This window comes from Scyliorhinus canicula, chromosome 14 (assembly GCF_902713615.1).
Source record: "Scyliorhinus canicula chromosome 14, sScyCan1.1, whole genome shotgun sequence".
Taxonomy (NCBI): domain Eukaryota; kingdom Metazoa; phylum Chordata; class Chondrichthyes; order Carcharhiniformes; family Scyliorhinidae; genus Scyliorhinus; species Scyliorhinus canicula.
Genome location: NC_052159.1, coordinates 98,940,969 through 98,965,519, shown reverse-complemented (window position 1 = coordinate 98,965,519; position 24,551 = coordinate 98,940,969). Strand labels below are relative to the sequence as shown.

General features: G+C 49.1%; 1 protein-coding gene across 2 annotated transcripts in view; it reads right to left on the bottom strand.

The window, feature by feature from the left end:
* cep126 (centrosomal protein 126) overlaps positions 1 to 24,551 on the bottom strand; it is a 216,556-nt gene that overhangs the window by 146,457 nt on the left and 45,548 nt on the right. For both annotated transcript variants that reach the window (XM_038818758.1, XM_038818759.1), the window contains exon 3: positions 14,518 to 14,669. In XM_038818758.1, the coding sequence (XP_038674686.1) occupies positions 14,518 to 14,669 (152 nt within the window). The remainder of the gene's footprint in view (positions 1 to 14,517; positions 14,670 to 24,551) is intronic.

Sequence of the window (24,551 nt, the reverse complement as noted above, 5' to 3'; positions counted from 1 at the left end):
GCAAGGTCCTTTGCCGCAATTAGAGAGGCGAATGTCACAACATTGGCCTCCTTCCCCACCAGCAGCCCCAGCATTATACGATACCCCAAACATCACCACCATTGAGTCTGGCTTGACCTTCACCTCCACAAGTTTTGATAACGTCCCAAACACCACGCCCCAGTTACACTCCAGCTTGTCGCAGCCCCAGAAAGTGTGCACATTATTCACCAGCCCTCACCCACACTTCTCACATTCATCGGCCACCTCATGAAAGAGCCCACTCATCTTCGCCTGGGTCATCCGTACATGTGCACCACCTTGAACTGGATCATGTTCAGCATCGCACAAGAGGAGGTTGAATTCACCTATGCATCGCCTCGCACCACAGTCCCCAGCCTATTTCCGACCCCCCAACTCTTCCTCCCATTTCTTCTTGATCCTCACCACTTGCACCCTCCTGCTCCCCCACCACACAGAAATAAGACCCAAATCCCACCCTCTCCACTCTCATCCGGGTGTAGCAGTTGTTCTAATAGGGTGTACCCTGGCAACCTGGGAAACGTCCTACAGTTCTTTTGTGCAAAGTCCCCTCGCCTGCATGGATCTAAATTCACTCCCCCTGGCAACTCAAACCTCTCCTACAATTCATCCAGACCTGCAAACTTCCCTTCCAGATACAAATCCCTCACTCTTACCAGTCCCTCTTCCCTCCATTTCCCCTAGATCCCATCCATCTCCCCTGGCTTAAACCTGCGGTTCCCTCCAATGGTGTCAACACCAACATGCCTTACCACTGTCTCCGCAAGCTGATTCCACACTCTAATCGTCGACTGCACCACTGGGCTCCTCGTATTCTTCCCCGGAGCTAATGGCAGTGGAGCTGTCACCAGAGCCCTCAGACTCGATACCCTGTGAGACTCCTCCTCCATCTTGACCCATTCTCCCCCCCCACACGCGCCTCACCTTCTCCACATTCGCTGCCCAATCGCAGTGCAGCAGGTTCTGGAGCGCCAAACCCCTTTCTGCCTCTGTCTTTGTAGCAGGGTCCTCTTCACCAGTGGAACCTTCCCCGCCCATATTAACTCCAAAATCACTGTCTCCAATTTCCGGAAGAAGGCCTCTGGATCGGGAGGCTCTGGAAAATGAACAGGAACCTTGGCAGCACATTCATTTTTACAACCTGCACGCTACCTGCCAGTGTCAGGTGTAATGTATCCCATCTCTTAGAATCCCTCCTAATCTCCTCCACCAACGTTGTCAAATTCCACCTGTGCATCGTAGTCTATTCCCTTCTCACCTTTATTCCCAAGTACCTAAACCTTTCCCTAGCTACCTTAAATGGCAACATCCCCAAGTTGGCCCCCCACTCTGCCATTCACTGGAAACACCTCACTCTTCCCGACATTTAACTTGTATGCAGAGAAGGCCCTGAACCTCTCCAATATTCCCATGATCCTATCCATACTCTCCAGCAGGTCCGACACAAACAACAACAGGTCGTACAATGATACCAGGGGGGCGGGTGGTCCCGGCGGGACGGAGTGGCGTGAACCACTCCGGCGCCTGGCCGCCCCAAAGGTGCGGAATCCTCCGCACATTCAGGGGCTAGGCCCGCCCGGAGTGGTTGGCGCCCCGCCTGCCGGCGGGATAGGGGCTTGGCGCCACATCAACCAGCGGCAAAGGCCTCCACCGGCCGGCGCAAGTTGGCGCGTGCGCGGGAGCGCCAGCGCGTGCTGGCGTCATCCCCACGCATGCACGGGAGGGTTCGTCTCCGCATCGGCCATCGCAGAGGACCACAGCGGCCGATGCGGAGGAATAGAGTGCCCCCACGGCACACGCCCGCCCGCGGATTGGTGGGCCCCAACTGCGGGCCAGGCCACCGTGGGAGCACCTCCCGGGGCCAGATCCCCCCCCCAGTAACCCCGGAGCCTGCCTGCACCGCCAGGTCCCACCGGTAAGGGACCTACTCTAATTTACGCCGGCAGGACCGGCTACAGGCGGGCGGGACTTCGGCCCATCGCGGGCCGGAGAATTCGGGCGGCCCCGGCGCCCGTTGATTCGCGCCGGACCACGCCATTCTCCGAGCCGGGCGACTCACGGCCGGCCGGTTTTTGTGGGGGGGAGGGAGAATTGGGAGGTTGGCCAGGGCGGGATTCACGCTGACCCCTGGCGATTCTCCCACCCAGTGGGTGGGTCGGAGAATCCCACCCCAGTTCTCCCTGCTCCCCCTCATAATCCCTGCCATTCCACAGACCCCCGAAGGACCATCGCCAAGAGCTCAATTGTTAGTATGAACAGCGGATACCCCTGTCTTGTTCCCCTATGCAGCCCCAAACTCTGAACTCATCACATTTGTACATATACTTACCACCTGGGCTACATATAAAAAGTGCAACCACGCCACAAACTTCGGGCCAAACCCAAACCTTGCCAAGATCTCAAATAAATGCCTTCACTCCACCCGATCAAAAGTCTCCTCTGCATTAGAAACAATGACCTCCAGCTCCTGCCCCACTGATGGAGTCCTAACCACATTCAAAAGCCTCCTGGTGTTACTGGAGAGCTGACTACCCTGTATGAAACCCGTTTGATCTTCAGCGACCACCCCGGCACGCATCCCTCCATCCTCCCTGCCACCAACTAGCCAGCACTTTCACATCTGTGTTTAACAACAAAATGGGCCTATACAACCCACACTCCAATGGATCCTTCTCCTTCTTTGGAGTTAGGGTGAATGATGCCTGTGTCAGTGTCTCTGGCAGCTCCTCCCCTTCTCCAATGCCTCCCTAAACATCCCCAACAAAGGCGATGCCAACTCCATTAATCTCGCTGGAAAGCCATTTGGCCCAGAAGCCTTCCTGACTCTATCCCTCGAATGCTGTCAATCACCTCCCTCATCCCCACCGGCTCCTCCAATGCCTGTCTCCTCGCGTCCTCCAACCTTGGAAACGCCAACCCATCCAGGAACTGTCCCATATCCCCTTTCTCTCCACCTGGCTCTGCCTGCACAGCTTCTCATAGTACCCCCTGAACACCTAATTTATCCTCTCCAGCTCTGACACTACCTCCCCCTTCTCTGTTCGCACCTTTAAAATTTCCCTGGACGCAGCCTGTCTCCTCTGCTGATGGGCCAGCATACGGCTTGCCTTCTCCCCATCTTCATTTTTCACCCCCCTCGCCTTCCGTAGCTAATCCCAGGGTATAGATGCTTCAGGAGGGATAGAGAGGGAGGTAAAAGGGGTGGAGGAGTTGCATTACTGGTCAGAGATGATATCACAGCTGTGATTAAGGAGGGCACGACGGAGGATTCGAGCACTGAGGCAATATGGATAGAGCTAAGAAATAGGAAGGGTGCAGTAACATTGTTGGGACTTTACTACAGGCCTCCCAAAAGCGAGCGTGAAGTAGAGGTACAAATATGTAGACAGATTATAGAACAATGTAGGAGCAATAGGGTGGTTGTGATGGGATATTTTAACTTCCCCAACATTGAATGGGACTCATGTAGTGTTGGAGGGGTAGATGGAGCAGAATTTGTAAGGAGCATCCAGGAGAGTTTTTTAGGGCAGTATGTAAATAGTCCAACTCGGGAGGGGGCCATACTGGACCTGGTATTGGGGAATGATCCCGGCCAGGTGGTTGACATTTCAGTCGGCGATTACTTTGGGAATAGCAATCACAATTCCATAAGTTTTAGAATACTCATGGACAAAGACGAGAGTGGTCCTAAAGGAAGAGTGCTAAATTGGGGAAAGGCCAACTATAACAAAATTCGGCAGGAGCTCGGGAATGTGGATTGGGAGCAGCTGTTTAAGGGTAAATTCACATTTGAAATGTGGGAGTCTTTTAAGGAAAGGTTGAGTGCAGGACAGACATTTTCCTGTGAAAATGAGAGATAGAAATGGCAAGATTAGGGAACCATGGATGACGGGTGGAATTGTGAGACTAGCTAAGATGAAAAAGGAAGCATACATAAGATCGAGGCGACTCAAAACTGATGAAGCTTTGGAGGAATATCGGGAAAGTAGGACAAATCTCAAACGCACAATAAAGAGGGCTAAAAGGGGTCATGAAATATCTTTGGCTAACAAGGTTAAGGAAAATCCCAAAGCCTTTTATTCATACATAAGGAGCAAGAGGGTAACTAGAGAAAGGATTGGCCCACTCAAAGACAAAAGAGGGAATTTATGCGTGGAGTCAGAGGAAATGAGTGAGCTTCATAATGAGTACTTTGCATCGGTATTCCTCAAGGACAGGGACATGATGGATGTTGAGGCTAGGGATGGATGTTTAAATACTCTAGGTCATGTCGGCATAAGGAAGGGGGAGGTTTTAGGTATTCTAAAAGGCATTAAGATAGACAAGTCCCCAGGACCGGATGGGATCTATCCCAGGTTACAGAGGGAAGCGAGGGACGAAATAGCTGGGGCCTTAACAGATATCTTTGCAGCATCCTTGAGCACAGGTGAGGTCCTGGAGGACTGGAGAATTGCTAATGTTGTCCCTTTGTTTAAGAAGGGTAGCAGGAATAATCCAGGGAATTATAGACCTGTGAGCTTGACATTAGTGGTAGGAAAACTGTTGGAGAAGATACTGAGGGATAGGATCTATTCACATTTGGAAGAAAATAGACTTATCAGTGATAGGCAGCATGGTTTTGTGCAGGGAAGGTCATGTCTTACAAACCTAATAGAATTCTTTGAGGAAGTGACAAAGTTAGTTGATGAGGGAAGGGCTGTAGATGTCATATACATGGACTTCAGTAAAGCATTTGATAAAGTTTCCCATGGCAGGTTGATGGAAAAAGTGAAGTCGTGTGGGGTTCACGGTGTACTAGCTAGATGGATAAAGAACTACCTAGGCAACAGGAGACAGAGAGTAGTGGTGGAAGGGAGTGTCTCAAAATGGAGAAAGGTGACTAGTGGTGTTCCACAGGGATCCGTGCTCGGACTACTGTTCTTTGTGATATACATAAATGATCTGGACGAAGGTATAAGTGGTCTGATGAGCAAGTTTGCAGATGATACTAAGATTGGTGGAGTTGCAGATAGCGAGGCGGACTGTCAGAGAATACAGCAAAATATAGATAGATTGGAGAATTGGGCAGGGAAATGGCAGATGGAGTTCAATCCAGGCAAATGCGAGGTGATGCATTTTGGAAGATCTAACTCAAGAGTAGACTATATGGTCAATGGAAGAGTCCTGGGAAAATTGATGTACAGCGAGATCTGGGAGTTCAGGTCCATTGTACCCTGAAGGTGGCAACGCAGGTCGATAGAGTGGTCAAGAAGGCATACAGCATGCTTGCCTTCATCGGACGGTGTCTTGAGTACAAGAGTCGGCAGGTCATGTTACAGTTGTATCGGACTTTGGATAGGCCACATTTGGAATACTGTGTTCAGTTCTGGTCGCCACATTACCAGAAGGATGTGGATGCTTTAGAGAGGATGCAGAGGAGGTTCACCAGGATGTTGCCTGGTATGGAGGGTGCTAGCTATGAAGAAAGGTTGAGTAGATTAGCATTGTTTTCATTGGAAAGATGGAGGTTGAGGGGAGACCTGATTGAGGTCTACAAAATTATGAAAGGTATGGACAGGGTGGACAGCAACAAGCTTTTTCCAAGAGTGGGGGTGTCAATTACAAGGGGTCACTATTTCAAGGTGAGAGGGGGAAAGTTTAAGGGAGATGTGCGTGGAAAGTTTTTTACGCAGAGGGTGCTGGGTGCCTTGAATGCTTTGCCAGCGGAGGTAGCAGAGGCGGGTACGATAACATCATTTAAGATGCATCTGGACAGATATATGAACGGGTGGGGAACAGAAAGAAGTAGACCTTGGAAAATAGGCAACAGGTTTAGATAAAGGATCTGGATCGGTGCAGGCTGGGAGGGCCGAATGGCCTGTTCCTGTGCTGTAATTTTCTTCTTTAATCACCTGAGGGAATAGAGGGATATGGACCCCAGAAGTGTCGAAGGTTTTAGGTTAGACGGCAGCATGGTCGACGCAAGCTTGGAGGGCCTGTTCCTGTGCTGTACTTGTTGCCCCACCACCCTTCTTGTCGTCAATCGATCAAACTGCTCTTGCAACCTCTTCCTTTCCGCCATCAACTCTTTAGTGGGGGGCCCCCGCGCATCTCCTGTCCCATTTGATCTTACATTCTATTGTTTTCTACAATCCTTTAGAAGTTCCTTTTCCCAGAATTCATAGAATCATAGAATTTATAGCGCAGAAGGAGGCTCTTTGGCCCATCAAGTCTGCACCAGCCCTTGGAAAGGACACGCTACTTAAACCAAAACTGTCCATCCTATCCCCATAACCCAGTAACCTCACCTAACCTTTTCAACACTAAGGGGCAATTTAGCATGGAATATCCACATAACCTGCACATCTTTGAACAATGGGGAGGAAACTGGAGCACCCGGAGGAAACCCACGTAGACACGGGGAGAAAGTGCAAACTCCACACAATCAGCCGAGGCTGGAATTGAACCCGGGTCCCTGGAGCTGTGAGGCAGCAGTGCTAACCACTGTGCCACCGTGCTGCCCACAATTGGTCAACCCCACCTTTTTAAAAAACCTAATGGCTACCATATTATGTGAAAGTAAGCATTAAGAGGGCAGTAAAGAAGGCAAATGGTATGTTGGCCTTCATAGCGAGAGGATTTGAGTAAAGGAATAGAGATGTTTTAATGCAATTGTATAGGGCATTGGTAAGGCTACACCTGGAGTATTGTGTGCAGTTTTGGTGTGCTATCTGAGGAAGGATGTTTTTGCTACGGAGGGAGTGCAGTGAAGATTCTCCCTCTGTGTACCCGAAGAGGCACCAGAATGTGGCGACTAGGGGATTTTCACAGTAACTGCATTGCAGTGATAATATAAGCCAACTTGTGACACTAATAAATATTATTATTAAACCTTTTAGGACTGAGGTGAGGAGAAACTTCTTCACCCAGAGAGTGGTGAATCTGAAATTCACTACCACAGAAAGTAATTGAGGCCAAAATGTTGTGCAATTTCAAGGAGGAATTAGATATAGCTCTTGGGGCTGAAGGGATCAAGGGCTAAGTGGGTGGGAAGGCGAGATCAGGCTATTGAACTTGATCAACCATGGTCATAATGAATGGCGGAGCATGCTCCAAGGACCTAATAGTCTCATCCTGCTTCTATATTCTTTGTATACTTCTATGTAATAATAATAATAAAAATTGCTTATTGTCACAAGTAGACTTCGATGAAGTTACTGTGAAAAGCCCCTAGTTGCCACATTCTGGCGCAAAAGTAAACATATTATTTTGCTTCATATAGTTACAGTTTTCCAATTATACATGCTCCCTTCTGAAATACAAACAACCAACTTCAAACCACTTATTTTCTTTGCCTTATGTAAATTTCTATCCATTCTCTCCTGGCTTTCTGTTCATTGCCGTATCAAACCACTTGCCTTTATACCTCCTTTACTGATGTTTGACCTCTGCAGTCTATTTGTCTCCAATTTAATGAAACCAGTAACACCCCCATAAATTTGTTTCCTAGTATATGATAATACAACAGGCGCCGGAATGTGGCGACTAGGGGCTTTTCACAGTAACTTCATTTGAAGCCTACTCGTGACAATAAGCGCTTTTCATTTCATATTGCAAAAATTAAATATAAACTGCATGATTTTCTGTCGGCAGGATCTTCCGCTTCGCCGGCAGTGCACCCACGCCCGCGGGTTTCCCGACAGCATGGGAGTAAACGGGTGGCCACAATGGGAAACCCCATTGGCTGGCTACAGGAACAGAGAATTCCACTGCTGGTGGGGGTGCACCGTGCTGGATTACGTGGCTGGAGGGAAGGAGAGTCCCATCCTAAAGGGGATAGACAAGTCCCCCGGGCCTGACGGGATATATCCAAGGATTCTACGGGAAGCAAGAAATGAAATTGCAGAGCCGTTGGCAATGATCTTTTCGTCCTTGCTGTCAACAGGGGTGGTACCAGAGGATTGGAGAGTGGCGAATGTCGTGCCCCTGTTCAAAAAAGGGAATAGGGATAACCCTGGGAATTACAGGCCAGTTAGTCTTACTTCGGTGGTAGGCAAAGTAATGGAAAGGGTACTGAGGGATAGGATTTCTGAGCATCTGGAAAGGCATTGCTTGATTAGGGATAGTCAGCACGGATTTGTGAGGGGTAGGTCTTGCCTTACAAGTCTTATTGAATTCTTTGAGGAGGTGACCAAGCATGTGGATGAAGGTAAAGCAGTGGCTGTAGTGTACATGGATTTTAGTAAGGCATTTGATAAGGTTCCCCATGGTAGGCTTATGCAGAAAGTAAGGAGGCATGGGATAGTGGGAAATTTGGCCAGTTGGATAACAAACTGGCTAACCGATAGAAGACAGAGAGTGGTGGTGGATGGCAAATATTCAGCCTGGAGCCCAGTTATCAGTGGCGTACTGCAGGGATCAGTTCTGGGTCCTCTGCTGTTTGTGATTTTCATTAACGACTTGGATGAGGGAGTTGAAGGGTGGGTCAGTAAATTTGCAGATGATACGAAGATTGGTGGAGTTGTGGATAGTGAGGAGGGCTGTTGTCGGCTTCAAAGAGACATAGAATGCAGAGCTGGGCTGAGAAGTGGCAGATGGAGTTTAACCCTGAAAAGTGTGAGGTTGTCCATTTTGGAAGGACAACTCTGAATGCGGAATACAGGGTTAATGGTAGGGTTCTTGGCAATGTGAAGGAGCAGAGAGATCTTGGGGTCTATGTTCATAGATCTTTGAAAGTTGCTACTCAAGTGGATAGAGCTGTGAAGAAGGCCTATGGTGTGCTAGCGTTCATTAGCAGAGGGATTGAATTTAAGAGCCGTGAGGTGATGATGCAGCTGTACAAAACCTTGATCAGGTCACATTTGGAGTACTGTGTGCAGTTCTGGTCACCTCATTTTAGGAAGGATGTGGAAGCTTTGGAAAAGGTGCAAAGGAGATTTACCAGGATGTTGCCTGGAATGGAGAGTAGGTCATACGAGGAAAGGTTGAGGGTGCTAGGCCTTTTCTCATTAGAACGGAGAAGGATGAGGGGCGACTTGATAGAGGTTTATAAGATGATCAGGGGAATAGATAGAATAGACAGTCAGAGACTTTTTCCCCGGGTGGAACACAACATTACAAGGGGACATAAATTTAAGATAAATGGTGGAAGATATAGAGGGGATGTCAGAGGTAGGTTCTTTACCCAGAGAGTAGTGGGGGCATGGAATGCACTGCCTATGGTAGTAGTTGAGTCGGAAAAGTTAGGGACCTTCAAGCGGCTATTGGATAGGTACATGGATTAGGGTAGAATAATGGAGTGTAGGTTAACTTCTTAAGGGCAGCACGGTAGCATTGTGGATAGCACAATTGCTTCACAGCTCCAGGGTCCCAAGTTCGATTTCGACTTGGGTCACTGTCTGTGTGGAGTCTGCACATCCTCCCCGTGACTGCGTGGGTTTCCTCCGGGTACTCCGGTTTCCTCCCACAGTCCAAAGATGTGCAGGTTGGGTGGATTGGCCATGATAAATTGTCCAAAATTCTATGATTAACCTAGGACAAAAGTTCGGCGCAACATCGTGGGCCGAAGGGCCTGTTCTGTGCTGTATTTCTCTATCTATCTAAAGCTTTTGATTTTCCTGACAGAAAACATAAATAAATATGATATTAAAGATAGGAAATGAAAGATATAGGTTTTAAGAATTACTGATTGAAGCAATGCTATTTTAACATTTAAGAAGAGGCTAAATAGATGGTTGAACACAAAGGCAAAGATGGAATGCGGAAACAGGGCAAAAACGTGAGATTCCATTCTTGTGAAAGATAAACAGCAAGCCATTGGGCTGAATATTTCTGTGTTGTAATTTCTGTGAAACTGCTGTGTTACAGCCAACTCAGGGAGACCAAATTGCTTCACAGTGGCAACATGAACTTTTACATGCATCGTGAAGTTATGAACAGAGTAGGTAGAAGCCGCAATTTTCTTTCCATCACACGGCTGACCAGGAATCTTTCCTGCTCATATAACCTGCCATCGCTGTGCGTTGGAAGAATTTGCAGGTTAATGTGCAACCCTTTTATTTGCATCCTTGGCCATCACGTTCTGGATGGAGTAAATAAAAAGAGAAAAATCGGGTAAATCCCAGCAGGTCTGGTAGCATCTCTGGAGACCGAAACGGAGTTAAGGTTTTGAGTCCATATGACTCTTCTTCAGAGCTTCCGGATAGGACCTGATCCCACAGTTTTAGGCTCAGATAGCAGGGATGTTACTCATTGAGCCACAAGACCGCCTCTAATTTCTACGTAATTTTGTGCAACGTGGCTCAAGACACAATTCTGTTACTATGGCTCCACCTGCTGGGAATCATGTGTTTTGGATTAAAATTATCCAATGTCGTTTTTAGCATTATAGTTGGCACTTTAATCCACACAAACCTAATAATTAATACATACAAGTTACAAAAGGACAATGATATGATTACTGAATATAACAATCTTAGCCATTCTCCCATTGAACGCAACACAGTGAAAAGTGATTAGGTTATTCTTTGTTCAAAAATGAGAAATGTTTAATATATTTACAAAGGAATAGCAATGAATTGTGCTTTTCTGATAAAGAAAGCCGGTTTTGGTGAAAGATACCATTGCACAGATTTAAATAGGAAAATGTAGTTTGAAGCATAAGCAGAAATGGAAGAATTGAAATTATGTCACTCCTCTCAGAATTCTAGGATTTATTAAGAGAGGTGTAACCAGTCAAAGTTCGGCTTGGAAATGGTAAATAAAATTCAATGTTGAAAATGGAAATTAAGGAGACAAGGGAAGCATTAAGGCTGAAACTGTAATTAAATACAGTCTTCTAACCCAATTTAAGCAACTGCTTTTTCTACCACCAGCACCTTTCAGACTTAAGTTGCCACTCTTGAAGGGCAGTACAGTGGTTGGCACTGCTGCCTCACAGCACCAGGGACCCAGCTTGAATTCCAGCTTTGGGTGACTGTGTGGAGTTCGCACGCTCTCCCCATGTCTGTGTGGGTTTCCTCTGGATGCTTCGTTTTTTTCCCCACAGTCTAAAGTTAGGCAGCTTGGCTATGCTAAATTGCCCCTTGGTGTTCAAAGATGTGCAGGTTAGGTGAATTGGCCCTCATCAATGTGCGGGGTTACAAGGATAGGGCGGGGGAGTGGGCTTAGGCAGAGTGCTGATGAGCCAAATGGCCTCCTTCTGCACTGTCGTGATTCTATTGATTCTCTTCCTTTCCATACAGTTCAAACTTGTGTTTCCCCTGGCAGTCAACCCCCTAAAGTTAATGCTGGCAAGCTCCTTTCTTCTTCACTATGAACAGGGTAGGAGACATCAAGAGGACATAGAAAGCTGGTTAAATGACTTATTAAAAATGGCATTAATGCAGGGAAGATAAAGTGATACATTTTGGTAGCAATATAAAACAATGGGTGCAATTCTAAAGGGGCTGCAAGAACAGAAAGATCCAGGGGTATATGTGCACAGATCTTTGAAGACGGAAACAAGATCCTTGAATTTATAAATAGTATTTATAAATATTATTAATAATAGAGTACAGAAGGAAGCAAGTCATGATGAAGCTTTGTAAACACTGGTTTGGCCTCAACTAGTGTATTATGCCCAGTTCAGGGAACCACGCTTTAGGAATAATCTGAAGGCATTACACCATATTGCCTTAGAAACATAGGATGCGATTCCCCCAAAGAATTTCCAAGTTAATTTGTGGCTGGTTTTTCAGGGAGAGTCGGTGGTTCCGCACCACTATTCAATGATACTTAGTCACTTTTTGGTGCTCTGGGGAGTTTCTGGCGAGCTATGCCTACACTTAGAATACTTTTTAGCACTGGGGAATCTGATCCCAGCATAGTGGCCTGATAATTATATGACAATTTATTATAATGATATTCCCGATGTTGAAGGTCAGGAAACATGCCCCATCATTGATGGGAAGGGGAGTGAACAATCACATCACATGTTTACACAAGTAAAACAAGACTTTGGACTTCTCGCAATATTGTCCGCACTCGTCATTGAACCTGCCCAATACGAACAAGCCTTTTGAGGAAGAGTTCCAAAGTGGTCTCGGTAGTGCTATGTATAATTATTTTTATATTAAATTCCATCAGAATAAACAATGACATTCTATCAGCATTCCTAATACTTGCTGTATCTGCATACTAGCCTTTTGTGATTCATGCAATAACATCCCTTTGCATCTCAGAGCTCTGAAATCTCTCACCATTTCAAAAATATGTTTCTCTTTTCCTCTTCCTGCCAAAATGGATAATTTCACATTTTCCCACATTTTATTCCATTTGCCAGATCTTAGTCCACTCACTTAACCAATCTAAGTACTTCTGTAGCCTCCCTACGTCCTCTTCAAAATTTACTTTCCCTATCTGTGTCGCCAGCAAATTTATTAACCATACCTTCAGTCCTGACATAAAATTCATTTATATAAATTCTAAAAGGTTAAGGCCCCAGCACTATCTCACTAGTTCTATTATGCCAACCAGAAAAGAACTATTTATTGTATCCTGTTAACTAGCCAATCTTCAATCCATGCCAACATGTTACCACTTGCACTATGAGCTTTTATTTTCCATAATAACCTTTGATGCGCACCTTATCAAATGCCTTCTGGAAATCTAAGTACAGTACATCCACATGTTTACCTTCATCCACAGCACATGTCACTTCCTCAAAGAATTTGATTAAGCATTATTTCCCTTTCACAAAATCATACCGGACACAACTCACCCAAAACATTTCTATGTCCAGTTTCAGTGCGTTTGGCAGGGAGTTTCTTGGTGGCTGCAGCGCTGAGAACCATCTCACTATTCAATGGGCAACATGGTGGCACAGCACTGCTGCCACACAGCTCCAGAGACCCAGGTTCAGTTCAGGCCTTGGATGATTGCCTGTGTGGTGTTTGCATTTTCTCCCCGTGTCTGCATGGGTTTGCTCCGGGTGTTCCACTTTCCTCCCACAGTCCAAAGATGTACAGGTTATGTGGATTGGCCATGCTCAATTGCACTTTAGTGTCCAGGGATGTGTTGGTTAGGTTAAGGGGTTATTGGGATAGGGCGGGAAGTGGGCTTGGAGTGCTCTTCAAGAGGGTTGGTGCAGATTTGATGGGCCAAATTGCCTCATTCTGCACTGGAGGGATTTTGTGATTCTGTTATAATTTGCTTTTTTTAATGGCCTCAGGACGATTCTCTCCGCTGGGGCCACAGTTAGACCGTGGCACCATTTTGGAAGACTGTGCTGATCTCGCTCCCACCCCCCACCACCAATCTTTCAGGCCCCTCATTTTTGATGTCCCCCCCCCCCCCCCCCCCCCCCCTCCCCCCCAACCTTGGGAATGCCCCCAGGAACCCACACTCTGCCAGGTAAGGCCCCCCGATTCCTGGCAGTGCCATCCTGGCACCCAGGCACTCTGGCAGCACCCTTGCCATGGTGCCTGGGTGACACTGGAAGGTGCCAGGCTGGCAGTGTCATGGCAGCCATGTGCCAGAGTCAGGATGCCATCCTGTCCTGTCCCCAACAACCCAGGGGGTTCCAATAGCCTGAACGACCCCCCCCCCCCCCCTCCCCCCAGGTGCCATTATGGCTGGTCCACGTTTGTGTGGGCCCGTACTAAATGGCATCCTGGTGATGTCCAGCGAATGCAGCTGTTGAATCCCATGGCGCTGGGTGAATCTGACGACAGTATATTTAAATGATTGTACGGCACATTTAAATATGCTGATCTGGGTCACCGTTGAATCTTGCGAGGCGCTTCGAGCAATGCAAATCTTGCAAGAGGCCCCGTCCTGACACCAAGTCGGGCACGACAAGGCCGCTAAATCGCACCCATTGACTCTGCCGGATTACCTTGAATTTATCCAAGTGCCCTGCTATAGCGAGACAGATTTGAGCTAATTGACCCGTATTTTCCTGCTTTCCTTCCCTTTTTGAATAATGGAATTACGTTTGCCATCTTCTGAACTAAATCTAGGGAGTTTAAAAAAAATTAAAACCAATGCATCAACTGCCTCAATAGCCTCTTCTTTTAAGATCCGAAGGCGAAGTCTATCAGGACCCCAGACGATAAAAAGAAAGGCTTACAGCTTTTGTTCCTACCCCAATCATTACTTTCCTTTTCTTGAATTTACGGATTAAATTTCATTTCACCTCAATATCATTGCTTCCCAAATGATGGCTAGGTGAGGTAATCAGCTGCCGCATGCCATAGATGGAATTTCCTGTTCTACAGTCCATTGTGGCTCTTATCATTTCAAATTTAAGCAGCCTAAGAAAGCAATGGTGCTGAGAATATATGTATGGTCCACGGTGGCTTTTCATCTCCCAATATGTAATGTCCCTGAAACCGTGACCCCATAACAGTTAATAAATAAGCAGCTAGACCATCCTCTATACCACTTAAACTTATGATGATTCTAAATAGTATACAGAAATATAAAAGACTACCCCAATGTAGTCATAAGGTTGAGTTAATAAAGTTTATTTCCAACCGATTCTGTTTTGCCTGCGCTGTGCTGGTGGGAGATGGGCTCGCTGAAATCTCTCAGTTGCATCCTGTTGCTTTAGTTTTCGTTCTTGAAGCACCTCTTCCCGAAACCTTTGTTCTTTTTCCTCATCTTCTCTGCGTTTCTCCTCAAGGGCTCTGTAAATAACACAAAATTCTGTGTGGATGGTGCAGCAATGATTTACAGAGAACTTCAAAAGTTTCATTTAAACATCATAATAGTTCATAGAAACAAAGTGAAAAACACAATCTGAAATGATGAAATTGTTCAAAGTTCAACAAGTTACTTTGTCTAATTTGCACCAGCTCAATCACCAATTCAATGTGCCTAACCCATAACTGTAAAAATATTGATGTGGAGATGCCGGCGTTGGACTGGGGTGAGCACAGTAAGAAGTCTTACAACACCAGGTTAAAGTCCAACAGGTTTGTTTCAAACACGAGCTTTCGGAGCACGGCTCCTTCTTCAGGTGAATGGAAAGGCTTGTTCCAGAAATGTTTATATAGACACAGTCAGAGATGCCCCGGAATGCGAGCACCTGCAGGCAATCAAATCATCAAAGATGCAGAGAGAGAGGTAACTCCAGGTTAAAGAGGTGTGAATTGTCCCAAGCCAGTTCTTGGGACAAGAAACTGTCCCAAAATATTAACCAAGATCAAAGCACACACAGCATTACCTAACATAGCAAATACATTGAAGTTTTCAGAATCAAATCAAATTATTATATGTTTTAATGTGACTCACCAATATCCCTTAATTCTCTAATAACCTTGTAAAATAATTTCTTATAGATATTTTAAAGCATTTAAGAAGAAATTCCACCAGCCAATGAAAATTGTTTCTCACCATTGTTGGAACCAACAATTCTACGGACACGTGCTTGTAGGATTAGAATAGGGGTTTTAATATACTTACAACAGAGCCAGCCTGTTAGCCGTTGAACTTTCGGTGAACTGGCCGGCTGACCCTGTGGCACTGATCTTTATACAGCAGCTCCCGGGGGAGGAGTCCTGGGCGGAGCCAAGAGAGAAGCCCAGTACAACTCTCGAGTATTCCCAGAGCTACTCCCCTGGTGGTCGGGTAGTGCAACTGCACTTACAATATAGACACATATATATATATATATATATATATATATATATATATATATATATATATATATATATATATAGATACAGATTATAATCCCGTGTGAATCACATTCACCACATTCACCCCCTGTGAAAAAAATCAAGTCCAGCGGGTTGGTGGCTCACAGAGTTAGTCTGTCCGGTGGACGAATTGTTCTTTTCGATCTGCGGAGCACCGGGGTTGCAGCCTCTTGCGGTGGCTGGGTGGGTGTTGAGAGCTGGGGTACGATGGCAGACTCCGGGGCGGGTCTCGTCCAAACGTCATACACCTCTGTCGAGACTGGGGGCGCTGGGGGCGGGCTGGTTCTGGCGCGTGGAACCGGTGTGGTGAGCTTGCGGAATCGGGGGCGCGAGGGGGCGGCAGCATAGGGAACGGGGTAAGGGGTTCCTCAGTGGGGGTGGGGGGGGCTGGATCCAGCGGGTGCCAGGTCCCGAAGGGATACTGTGTCCTAGTGACCGTCCAGGATCTCCACAAATGCGTACTGGGGGTTGGAATGGAGGAGGCGCACCTTTTCAACAAGGGGGTCAGTTTTGTGCCCCCTGTCGTGCTTCCTCAGGAGGACCGGGCCTGGTGTCCTCAGCCACGCCGGAAGTGAGACTCCCGTGGTAGTGCCCCTAGAAAAAATGAAGAGTCGCTCATGAGGGATTTGATTTGTAGCTGTACAGAGGAGGGATCTGACTGCGTGGAGCACGTCTGGGAGGACTTCTTGACATTGGGAGACTTGGAGTTTTCTAGACCGGAGGGTCAGCAGGACGGTCTTCCAGACCATCACATTCTCCCTCTCCACCTGCCCGTTCCCCCTGGGGTTGTCGCTGGTAGTCCTGCTCGAGGCGATGCCCTTGTCGAGCAGGTACTGACGCAGCTCGTCGCTCATAAAGGACGAACCCCGGTCGCTGTGCATGTAGCTGGGGAAACCGAACAGGGTGAAGACACTATGCAGGGCCCGAATGACTGTGTGGGAGGTCATATTAGGGCATGGAATGGCAAAAGGGAATCGGAAGAACTCGTCGATGATGTTGAAGAAATAAATGTTCTTGTTAGTGGAGGGGACTGGCCCTTTGAAATCGATCGCAAGGCGTTCAAAGGGCCTAGAAGCCTTGACCAGGTGAGCCCTGTCTGGTCTGTAGAAGTGCGGTTTGCACTCTGCACAGATCGGGCAGTCCCTGGTGACCGTTTTTACCTCCTCGTTGGAGAAAGGCAGGTTTCGGGCTCTGATGTAGTGGGCGAGCCGGGTGACCCCTGGATGGCAGAGGTCAACGTGGATGGCTTTCAGACGGCTGATCTGCGCGCTGGCGCATGTTCCGCGGGATAGGGCATCCGAGGGCTCGTTGAGCTTCCCCGGTCGATATTTAATATTGTAACTATAGGTGGAGAGTTCGATTCTCCACCGAAGGATTTTATCATTTTTTATTTTGCCCCTTTGCGAGTTGTCAAACATAAAGGCAACTGATCGTTGGTCGGTGATGAGGGTGAACCTCCTACCTGCGAGGTAGTGCCTCCAGTGACGAACAGCCTCCACGATGGCTTGTGCTTCCTTCTCGACAGAGGAGTGTCGGAGTTCTGAAGCGGATAGGGTACGGGAGAAAAATGCAACGAGCCTCCCTGCCTGATTTAAAGTGGCTGCTAGAGCTACCTCTGAGGCGTCGCTCTCAACCTGAAAGGGAGTGGATTCATCCACCGCCCGCATGGCTGCTTTGGCGATGTCCTCCTTGATGCAGCTGAAGGCCTGGCGCGCCTCAGCAGACAGGGGAAATTGTGTGTCCTTAAAGAGTGGGCGGGCTTTGTCCGCATATTGAGGGACCCACTGGGCTTAGTATGAAAAGAACCCCAAGCACCGTTTGAGGGCCTTGAGGCAATGAGGGAGGGGGAGTTCTAAGAGGGGGCGCATGCGGTTCGGGTCTGGGCCCAGGACTCCGTTCTCCATGACGTAGCCGAGGATAGCCAGTCTTTTTGCGCGGAAAACGCATTTCTCCTTGTTATATGTGAGATTTAATTTCTGTGCCGTTTGGAGAAAACGGTGGAGGTTGGCGTTGTGGTCCTGCTGGTCATAGCCGCAGATGATAACATTGTCCAGATACGGGTGCGTGGCCCGCAGCCCGTACTGGTCTACCATTCGGTCCATTGCTCGTTGGAACACCGAAACCCCGTTAGTAATGCTGAAAGGAACCCGGAGGAAATGGAAGAGGCGGCCATCGGCCTCGAATGCCGTGTAGTGGCGGTCCTCCGGGCGGATTGGGAGCTGGTGGTATGCAGACTTCAGATCCACCATGGAAAATAGCCGATATTGGGCGATCTGATTAACCATGTCTGCAATTCTGGGGAGGGGATACGCGTCTAGAAGCGTAAAGTGATTTATGGTCTGGCTATAGTCGACGACCATGCGGAATTTTTCCCTGGTCTTGACGACCACCACCTGAGCTCTCCAGGGACTATTACTGGCCTCTATGACTGAGCAGCCGTCGGACATCCGATCGGATAAAGACCCTATCCTGTAGGCTGTATCGCCTGCTGCGAGTAGCTACTGGCTTGCAATCTGGAGTGAGATTGGCGAAGAGAGGAGGGGGGGAAATGCGCAGCGTGGCTAGGCTGCAGATAGTGAGTGGGGGCAGGGGCCCGCCGAAGCTGAGGGTGAGGCTCTTGAGATTGCACTGGAAATCCAGGCCTAATAAGAGTGGCGCGCAGAGGTCGGGCAGGACATAAAGTTAAAATTTAGAATAACTAGCGCCTCGAATTGTGAGCGTAGCGACGGTGCGTCCTTGGATTTGGACTGAGTGGGAGCCCGAAGCGAGGGCGATAGTTTGGCTCACCGGAAAAATAGAAAGCGAACAGCGTCCTAGCAGCTCTGGATGTATAAAAGCTCTCGGTGCTCCCGGAGTCAAAGAGGCATGGCGTGCTGTACCCGTTGATCTGGACCTCCGGCATCAAACTTCGTAGGTGCTTGGGGCGGGATTGATCTAGGGTGATCGCGTTGAGTTGCGGGCCGCGTGGTGAGTGCCCTGGGAAGTCGTATTCTTCAGATGAGCTTTCTGAGCATGCCGATGCAGATGGGGCTCGTGGATCACACGTGGTGAGCGGCGAGGAAGATGGTGGCCCCCATGAGTCGCACGTGGCCGGCCGCATGGTGGGTGTTTGCCAAGATGGCATCCCCCATGGATCGCACGTGGCGGGAGGGGGCGGAGTCGGGGCGTAGGCCGCAGCGTTTCGGGCCCCGCAGGCCCGCTGGTGTTGGAAGCGATTTGTTCTCTCTGCTGGGGAGTTAAAAACTGGGGCCCTTTTCGCGAGGCACACTCTGGCATAGTGGCCTTTCTTCCCGCAGCTGCTGCAAGTCGCAGATCGGGCTGGGCAGTGCTGCCGCGGGTGCTGGCTTTGGCCACAGAAATGGCAGGCTGGGGCAGCTGAGTAGTTGGCTGGGGCAGCAGAGTAACTGGCTTTGGCAGCGCGGTAGCTGGGGGGCCGTGCGGCACAGGTTTGGGGGGATTGTTGGTTGGGGGCCCACGATGAGGTCGCGGGGTCCGCGGGAAACGAGGTGAGGCTGCGGAAGGAGACTTCCATTGTGGTAGCAGCTCCACAGTAGTGTCTAAGTCCTGGGCCGCCTTTTCCAGCAGTCTTTGGCGCACATAGTTAGATCTAAGGCCCGCTATGAAAACGTCCCGCACAGCAAGCTCCCTATGTTCAGCCGCGGTAACGGCTTGATAATTAGTCATTGGAAAGATTGTTCAGTTCCCGTACAAACTCAGCAAGTGCTTCTGTAGGCCGCTGACGGCGAGTCGTAAACACGTGGCGTGCATAAACCTCGTTAATGGGCCTAACGTACATTTTGTCCAATATTGCCAGCGCTGCGGTGTAAGAACCGGCCGGATTCAGCTGTGTGGCGATTCTGTGGCTTACCCTCGCGTGCAGTAGGCTGAGTTTTTGTTCCTCCGTTGTTCTGGCGGTGCTGACTTCTGCCAGGTAGGCTTTAAAACATCTCAGCCAGTGGGAAAAAATTTCCTTAGCCTCTGCATCCTGTGGGTCGAGTTCTAGGCATCCGGGCTTGAGGGCTGCTTCCATGATTTTCTTCGACTGTTTCCTAAGTATATTAAATTGTTGGAACCAACAATTCTACGGACACGTGCTTGTAGGATTAGAATAGCGGTTTTAATATACTTACAACAGAGCCAGCCTGTTGGCCGTTGAACTTTCGGTGAACTGGCCGGCTGACCCTGTGGCACTGATCTTTATACAGCAGCTCCCGGGGGAGGAGTCCTGGGCGGAGCCAAGGGAGAAGCCCAGTACAACTCGCGAGTATTCCCAGAGCGACTCCCCCGGTGGTCGGGTAGTGCAACTGCACTTACAATATAGACACATATATATGCAGATTATAATCCCGTGCGAATCACATTCACCACAACCATTTACTTTTCTTCACAACTAGAACTATATAACATGTCAAGGCGCAGGAAGTAAATTTTGGCAACATATAAAAACTCAATGAAAATTAAAAAGTGTTCTTATTTTTCAAATCCTAAACGTCTTTTTTGCTTTTCCAATTAAGGGGTAATTTAGTGTGGCTAATCCACCGACCCTCCACATCTTTGAGTTGTGGGGGTAAGACCCACTCAGACATGGGAAAATGTGCAAACTCCACACAGACAGTGACCCGGGGCCGGGATCGAACCCGAGTCCTCGGCATCGTGAGGCAGCAGTGCTAGCCACTGGGCCACCCGTGCTGCCCCTCAAACGATAAAGTAAAGAAAAATATAATTTATGATTAGTAATTCTGTGCAGCCTTAATATGCTTGGACTAAATTCTTCTTACATTATTTTGCAGATGTATTAACTGGCTGAAAATGAATTGATGACAGCAATTTCTATCCCAACTTTGGTTTTCATGAAGACAAATTCTGTGCACTATTGTTCAAAGTTAAGATAGAAAGGAATAAATCTACAGGGACGGGTTTTACCTGTTAACTGTCTAATTCACGCCAGGGTGTTATATTACTTTGTGTAATATATATATTACTCCTTTAAACCAGCCGAGTTGATGAAATGAGCAGTAGTCTTCTTGTAAAGATAAACTAATTTATTGAGTAATATAAATAAATATTGTGAGTTCTTTTTACTTAATACTCAACTAGTAAATCAAAAAACAATTATAGAGATAACTAATTAAATTACACAACACAATACTTTGACAACTAATAGCTTCCTCTCTCTCTAGCTTCCCTATGTCTGTTCTCTCTGCACTCCTGATGCACACTCCTTCAGAAAGAGCGGGAAAACCATTTATAATGGTCCTGATAGTGAGACATCAGGGGAGGGTTTCTCCGACCCCCTGCCGGGCCAGAGAATCACCAGGAGGCGGCGTGAATCCCGCCACTGGCTGCCGGATTCTCCGGCGCCGGTTTTTCAGCAGTGGCGAGAATCGTGTCGTGCCGATCGGGGGCCGTTGGCAGTGGCCCCCCGGCGATTCTCCGCTCTGTGACGGGCCGAGTGGTCACCCGTTTTCGGCCACTCCCGCCGGGGGAAATCTAACAAGGTCCTGACCGGCGGGACCTGACTCTGCGGGCGGCCTGCGGAGTCCTCGGGGGGGGGGCACAGTGGCCTGGCCCGCGATCGGGGCCCACCGATCTGCGGGCGGGCCTGTGCCGTGGGGGCACTCTTTCTCTCCACACCGGCTGCTGTAACGATCTGCTATGGCCAATGCTGAGAAGAACCCCCCTGCGCATGCGCTGGGATCACGGCAAAACACGCTGGTGCTCCCGCGCATGCGCAAACTCGCACCAGCCGGCAGAGGCCCTTTGGCGGCAGTTGGTACGGTGCCAACCCTGCCGGCGCCGGTGTAGCCCCTGAAGGTGCTGAGGATTCCGCACCTTCCGGGCGGCCCGATGCCGGAGTGGTTAACACCACTCTTTGACGTCGGTACAGCCCGCCCCGCCGGATAGCGGAGAATCCCGGCCCTAGTGTTCAATTGCCTGTACTAGCATTACATATATTGATCATGTATATTGATACAGAGATCACTACATCCCCTTTTTTTAACATGTTCTTGCAAATATTGAAAGGAAATTTTAGATGTGAAATGCAGTGGTTACATAGTACAACAATCACTAGAATTATGTAAAAGTTCACAAATTCCGTCGATTTGGTCTTCTTCTCTTTGTGTATCTGCTTAATCTCAAAGGTGATGAAGAAGTTTTAATGTCATTGTTGATTATCAGATTGGAATGTAGTTGTTGTTCAACTTGCTTTGAAATTGTGTGACGTAAATCCAGATGAGGAAAAATCTGTGTTTGATCTTCGGCTTGAAGTAGATCACGACAATGTCTTCCATAAAGGTTACCATCTGAAGTTTTAATCAGATAAGATCTGGGAGAGATTTGCCTAATGATATGAGCAATGTCAGACCAACCTCCTTCATGAAGTCTGAATCGAACAGTATCATTTTCTGTTAGAATTGACAAATCTTTGCATGAAGATCAAAATACTGCTTTTGTTTCAGTCTCTGTTGCTGAGGTTTCTTCACAGCAAGATGTTGTTCTGAATCAGTGATGTGTGGTTGAGGTAGAGTTGTTCTTATGTTCCTGTTAAATAACATCTGAGCTGGAGATAATCCTGACAATAAAGGTGATGATCTATAATTAAGTAGTACTAAATAGAAATCGGGGCGGGATTCTCCCATACCCAGCGGGGTGGAGCGGCGTGAACCACTCCAGCGTCAGCCCACCCCAAAGGCGTGGAATCCTCCGCACCTTCAGGGGTTAGGCCGGCGGCGGAGTGGTTTGCGCCCCGCCGACCGGCGTGGAAGATCTTTGGCGTCACGCTAACTGGGGCAGAAGAGTGCCCCCACGGCACAGGCCTGCCTGTGGATCGGTGGGCCCGATCGCGGGCCAGGCCATCGTGGGGGAACCCCCCGGGGCCAGATCGCCCCGCGACCTTCCAGGACCCCGGAGCCCACCCGCGCTGCCCGGTCCCACTGTTAAGGGACCTAGTCTAATTTACGCCGGCGGAACTGGCAAAGGGCGGGACTCCAGCCCATCGCAGGCCGGAGAATCGCTGGGTCCCCCTGCGAGCAGCCGCCGACCAGCGTGATTCCCGCCCCTGCCGAATCTCCCCCCCCCCCCCCCCCCCCCACCCCGAGGACTCCGCAGGCTGCCCGCAGAGCCAGTCCCGCCGGTAAGGACCTTGTTCGGTTTATGCCGGCAGGACTGGCCAAAAACAGGCGGCCACTCAGCCCATCACGGAGCGGAGAATCGCTGGGGGGGACCATTGCCAACGGCCCCCGACCGGCGCGACACGATTCCCGCCCATGCTGAAAAACCGGCGCCGGAGAATCCGGCAGCCAGTGGCGGGATTCACGCCGCCCACTGGCGATTCTCTGGCCCAGCGGGGGGGTCGGAGAATCCCTCCCCTGATGTCTCACTATCAGGACCAATATAAATGGTTTTCCCACTCTTTCTGAAGGACTGTGCATCAGGAGTGCAGAGAGAACAGACATAGGAAGGCTAGAGAGAGAAGAAGTTATTAGTTGTCAAAGTATTGTATTGTATAATTTAATTAGTGCCGGAGAATTCTGCGGCTGGCAGGGGCGGGACTAACGCCGCCCCCCCCCCCCCCGGCGATTCTCCGACCCGGCGGGGGGGGTCGGAGAATCCCGCCCCAGATTGTGAATCTTTCGATTTGCTCAGTGACTGTTTAATTATGTGGACACCTTTATCAACCTTCCCATTGGACTGCGGGAATTGAGGGCTTGAGGTGACTTGGTCAAAATTGTAAATTGTTGAAAATTCTTTCCACTCGTAACTCAAAAACCATGGGCCATTGTCAGACATGATGGTACGAGGAATACCATGTCTGGCAATATTTCTCTGCATGCTTTGATTACAGTATTGGATGTAAGATCATGATTTCTGGAAAATTTGAATAATAGTCAATGACTAAAATATAGGGCGGGATTCTCCGACCCCCCGCCCCCCCCGGGCCGGGTCGGAGCATCGCCGAGGGGGCGGCATGAATCCTGCCCCCGACGGCTTCCGAATTCTCTGGTGCCGGAGATTTGCCGGGGGCGGGAATCGTGCCGCGCCGGTTGACGGTCGCTCGCAGCGGCCGTCCCAACAATTCTCTGCCCCGCGATGGGCCGAAGTCCCGCCGTTCTATGTAGGTCCCGCCGGCGTAGATTGGAGTAGGTCCCTTCCAGGCGGGACCTGGCGGCACGGGCGGGCTCTGGGGTCCTGGGGGGGGGGGGGGCACAGGCCGATCTGGCCCCGGGGGGTGCTCCCACGGTGGCCTGGCCCGCGATCGAGGCCCACCGATCCGCGGGCGGGCCTGTGCCGTGGGGGCACTCTATGCCTGTGCGCCGGCCGTGTAAGCCTCCGCGATGGCTGGCGCGAAGGTGAACACTCCCACGCATTCGCGGGGATGACTTAAGCAGCCGCTGACGCTCCCGCGCATGCGCGGACCCAAAGACCTTCCACGCCTGCCGGCGGGCCGCAAACCATTCCAGCGCCAGCCTAGCCCCTGAAGGTGCAGAGGATTCCGCACCTTTGTGGCGGCCCAATGCCGGAGTGGTTGCCGCCACTCCACTACACCATTTCTGCCCGCCCCGCCGATTCCCGGAGAATCTCGCCCATAATCCTTGCTAAAGGAATGAAAGAGATTGATACCTACTTTCATCCATGGTGACGTAACGATGTCATGCTGTTGCAATGGTTCCTTGTATTGTTGACTCTGATGTGTTTGACACGTTGAACATGATGATATCATGTCTGAGATATCTTTGTTTATATCTGGTCAATATATTGATTGTCTGGCTCAGCATTTACATTTCTCTATGCCTAGATGACCTTAGTGAAATCTAGTAAGCATTTTTGACTTCATGCTGTCTGGAATGCCGATTCGTTCCTGTCTCA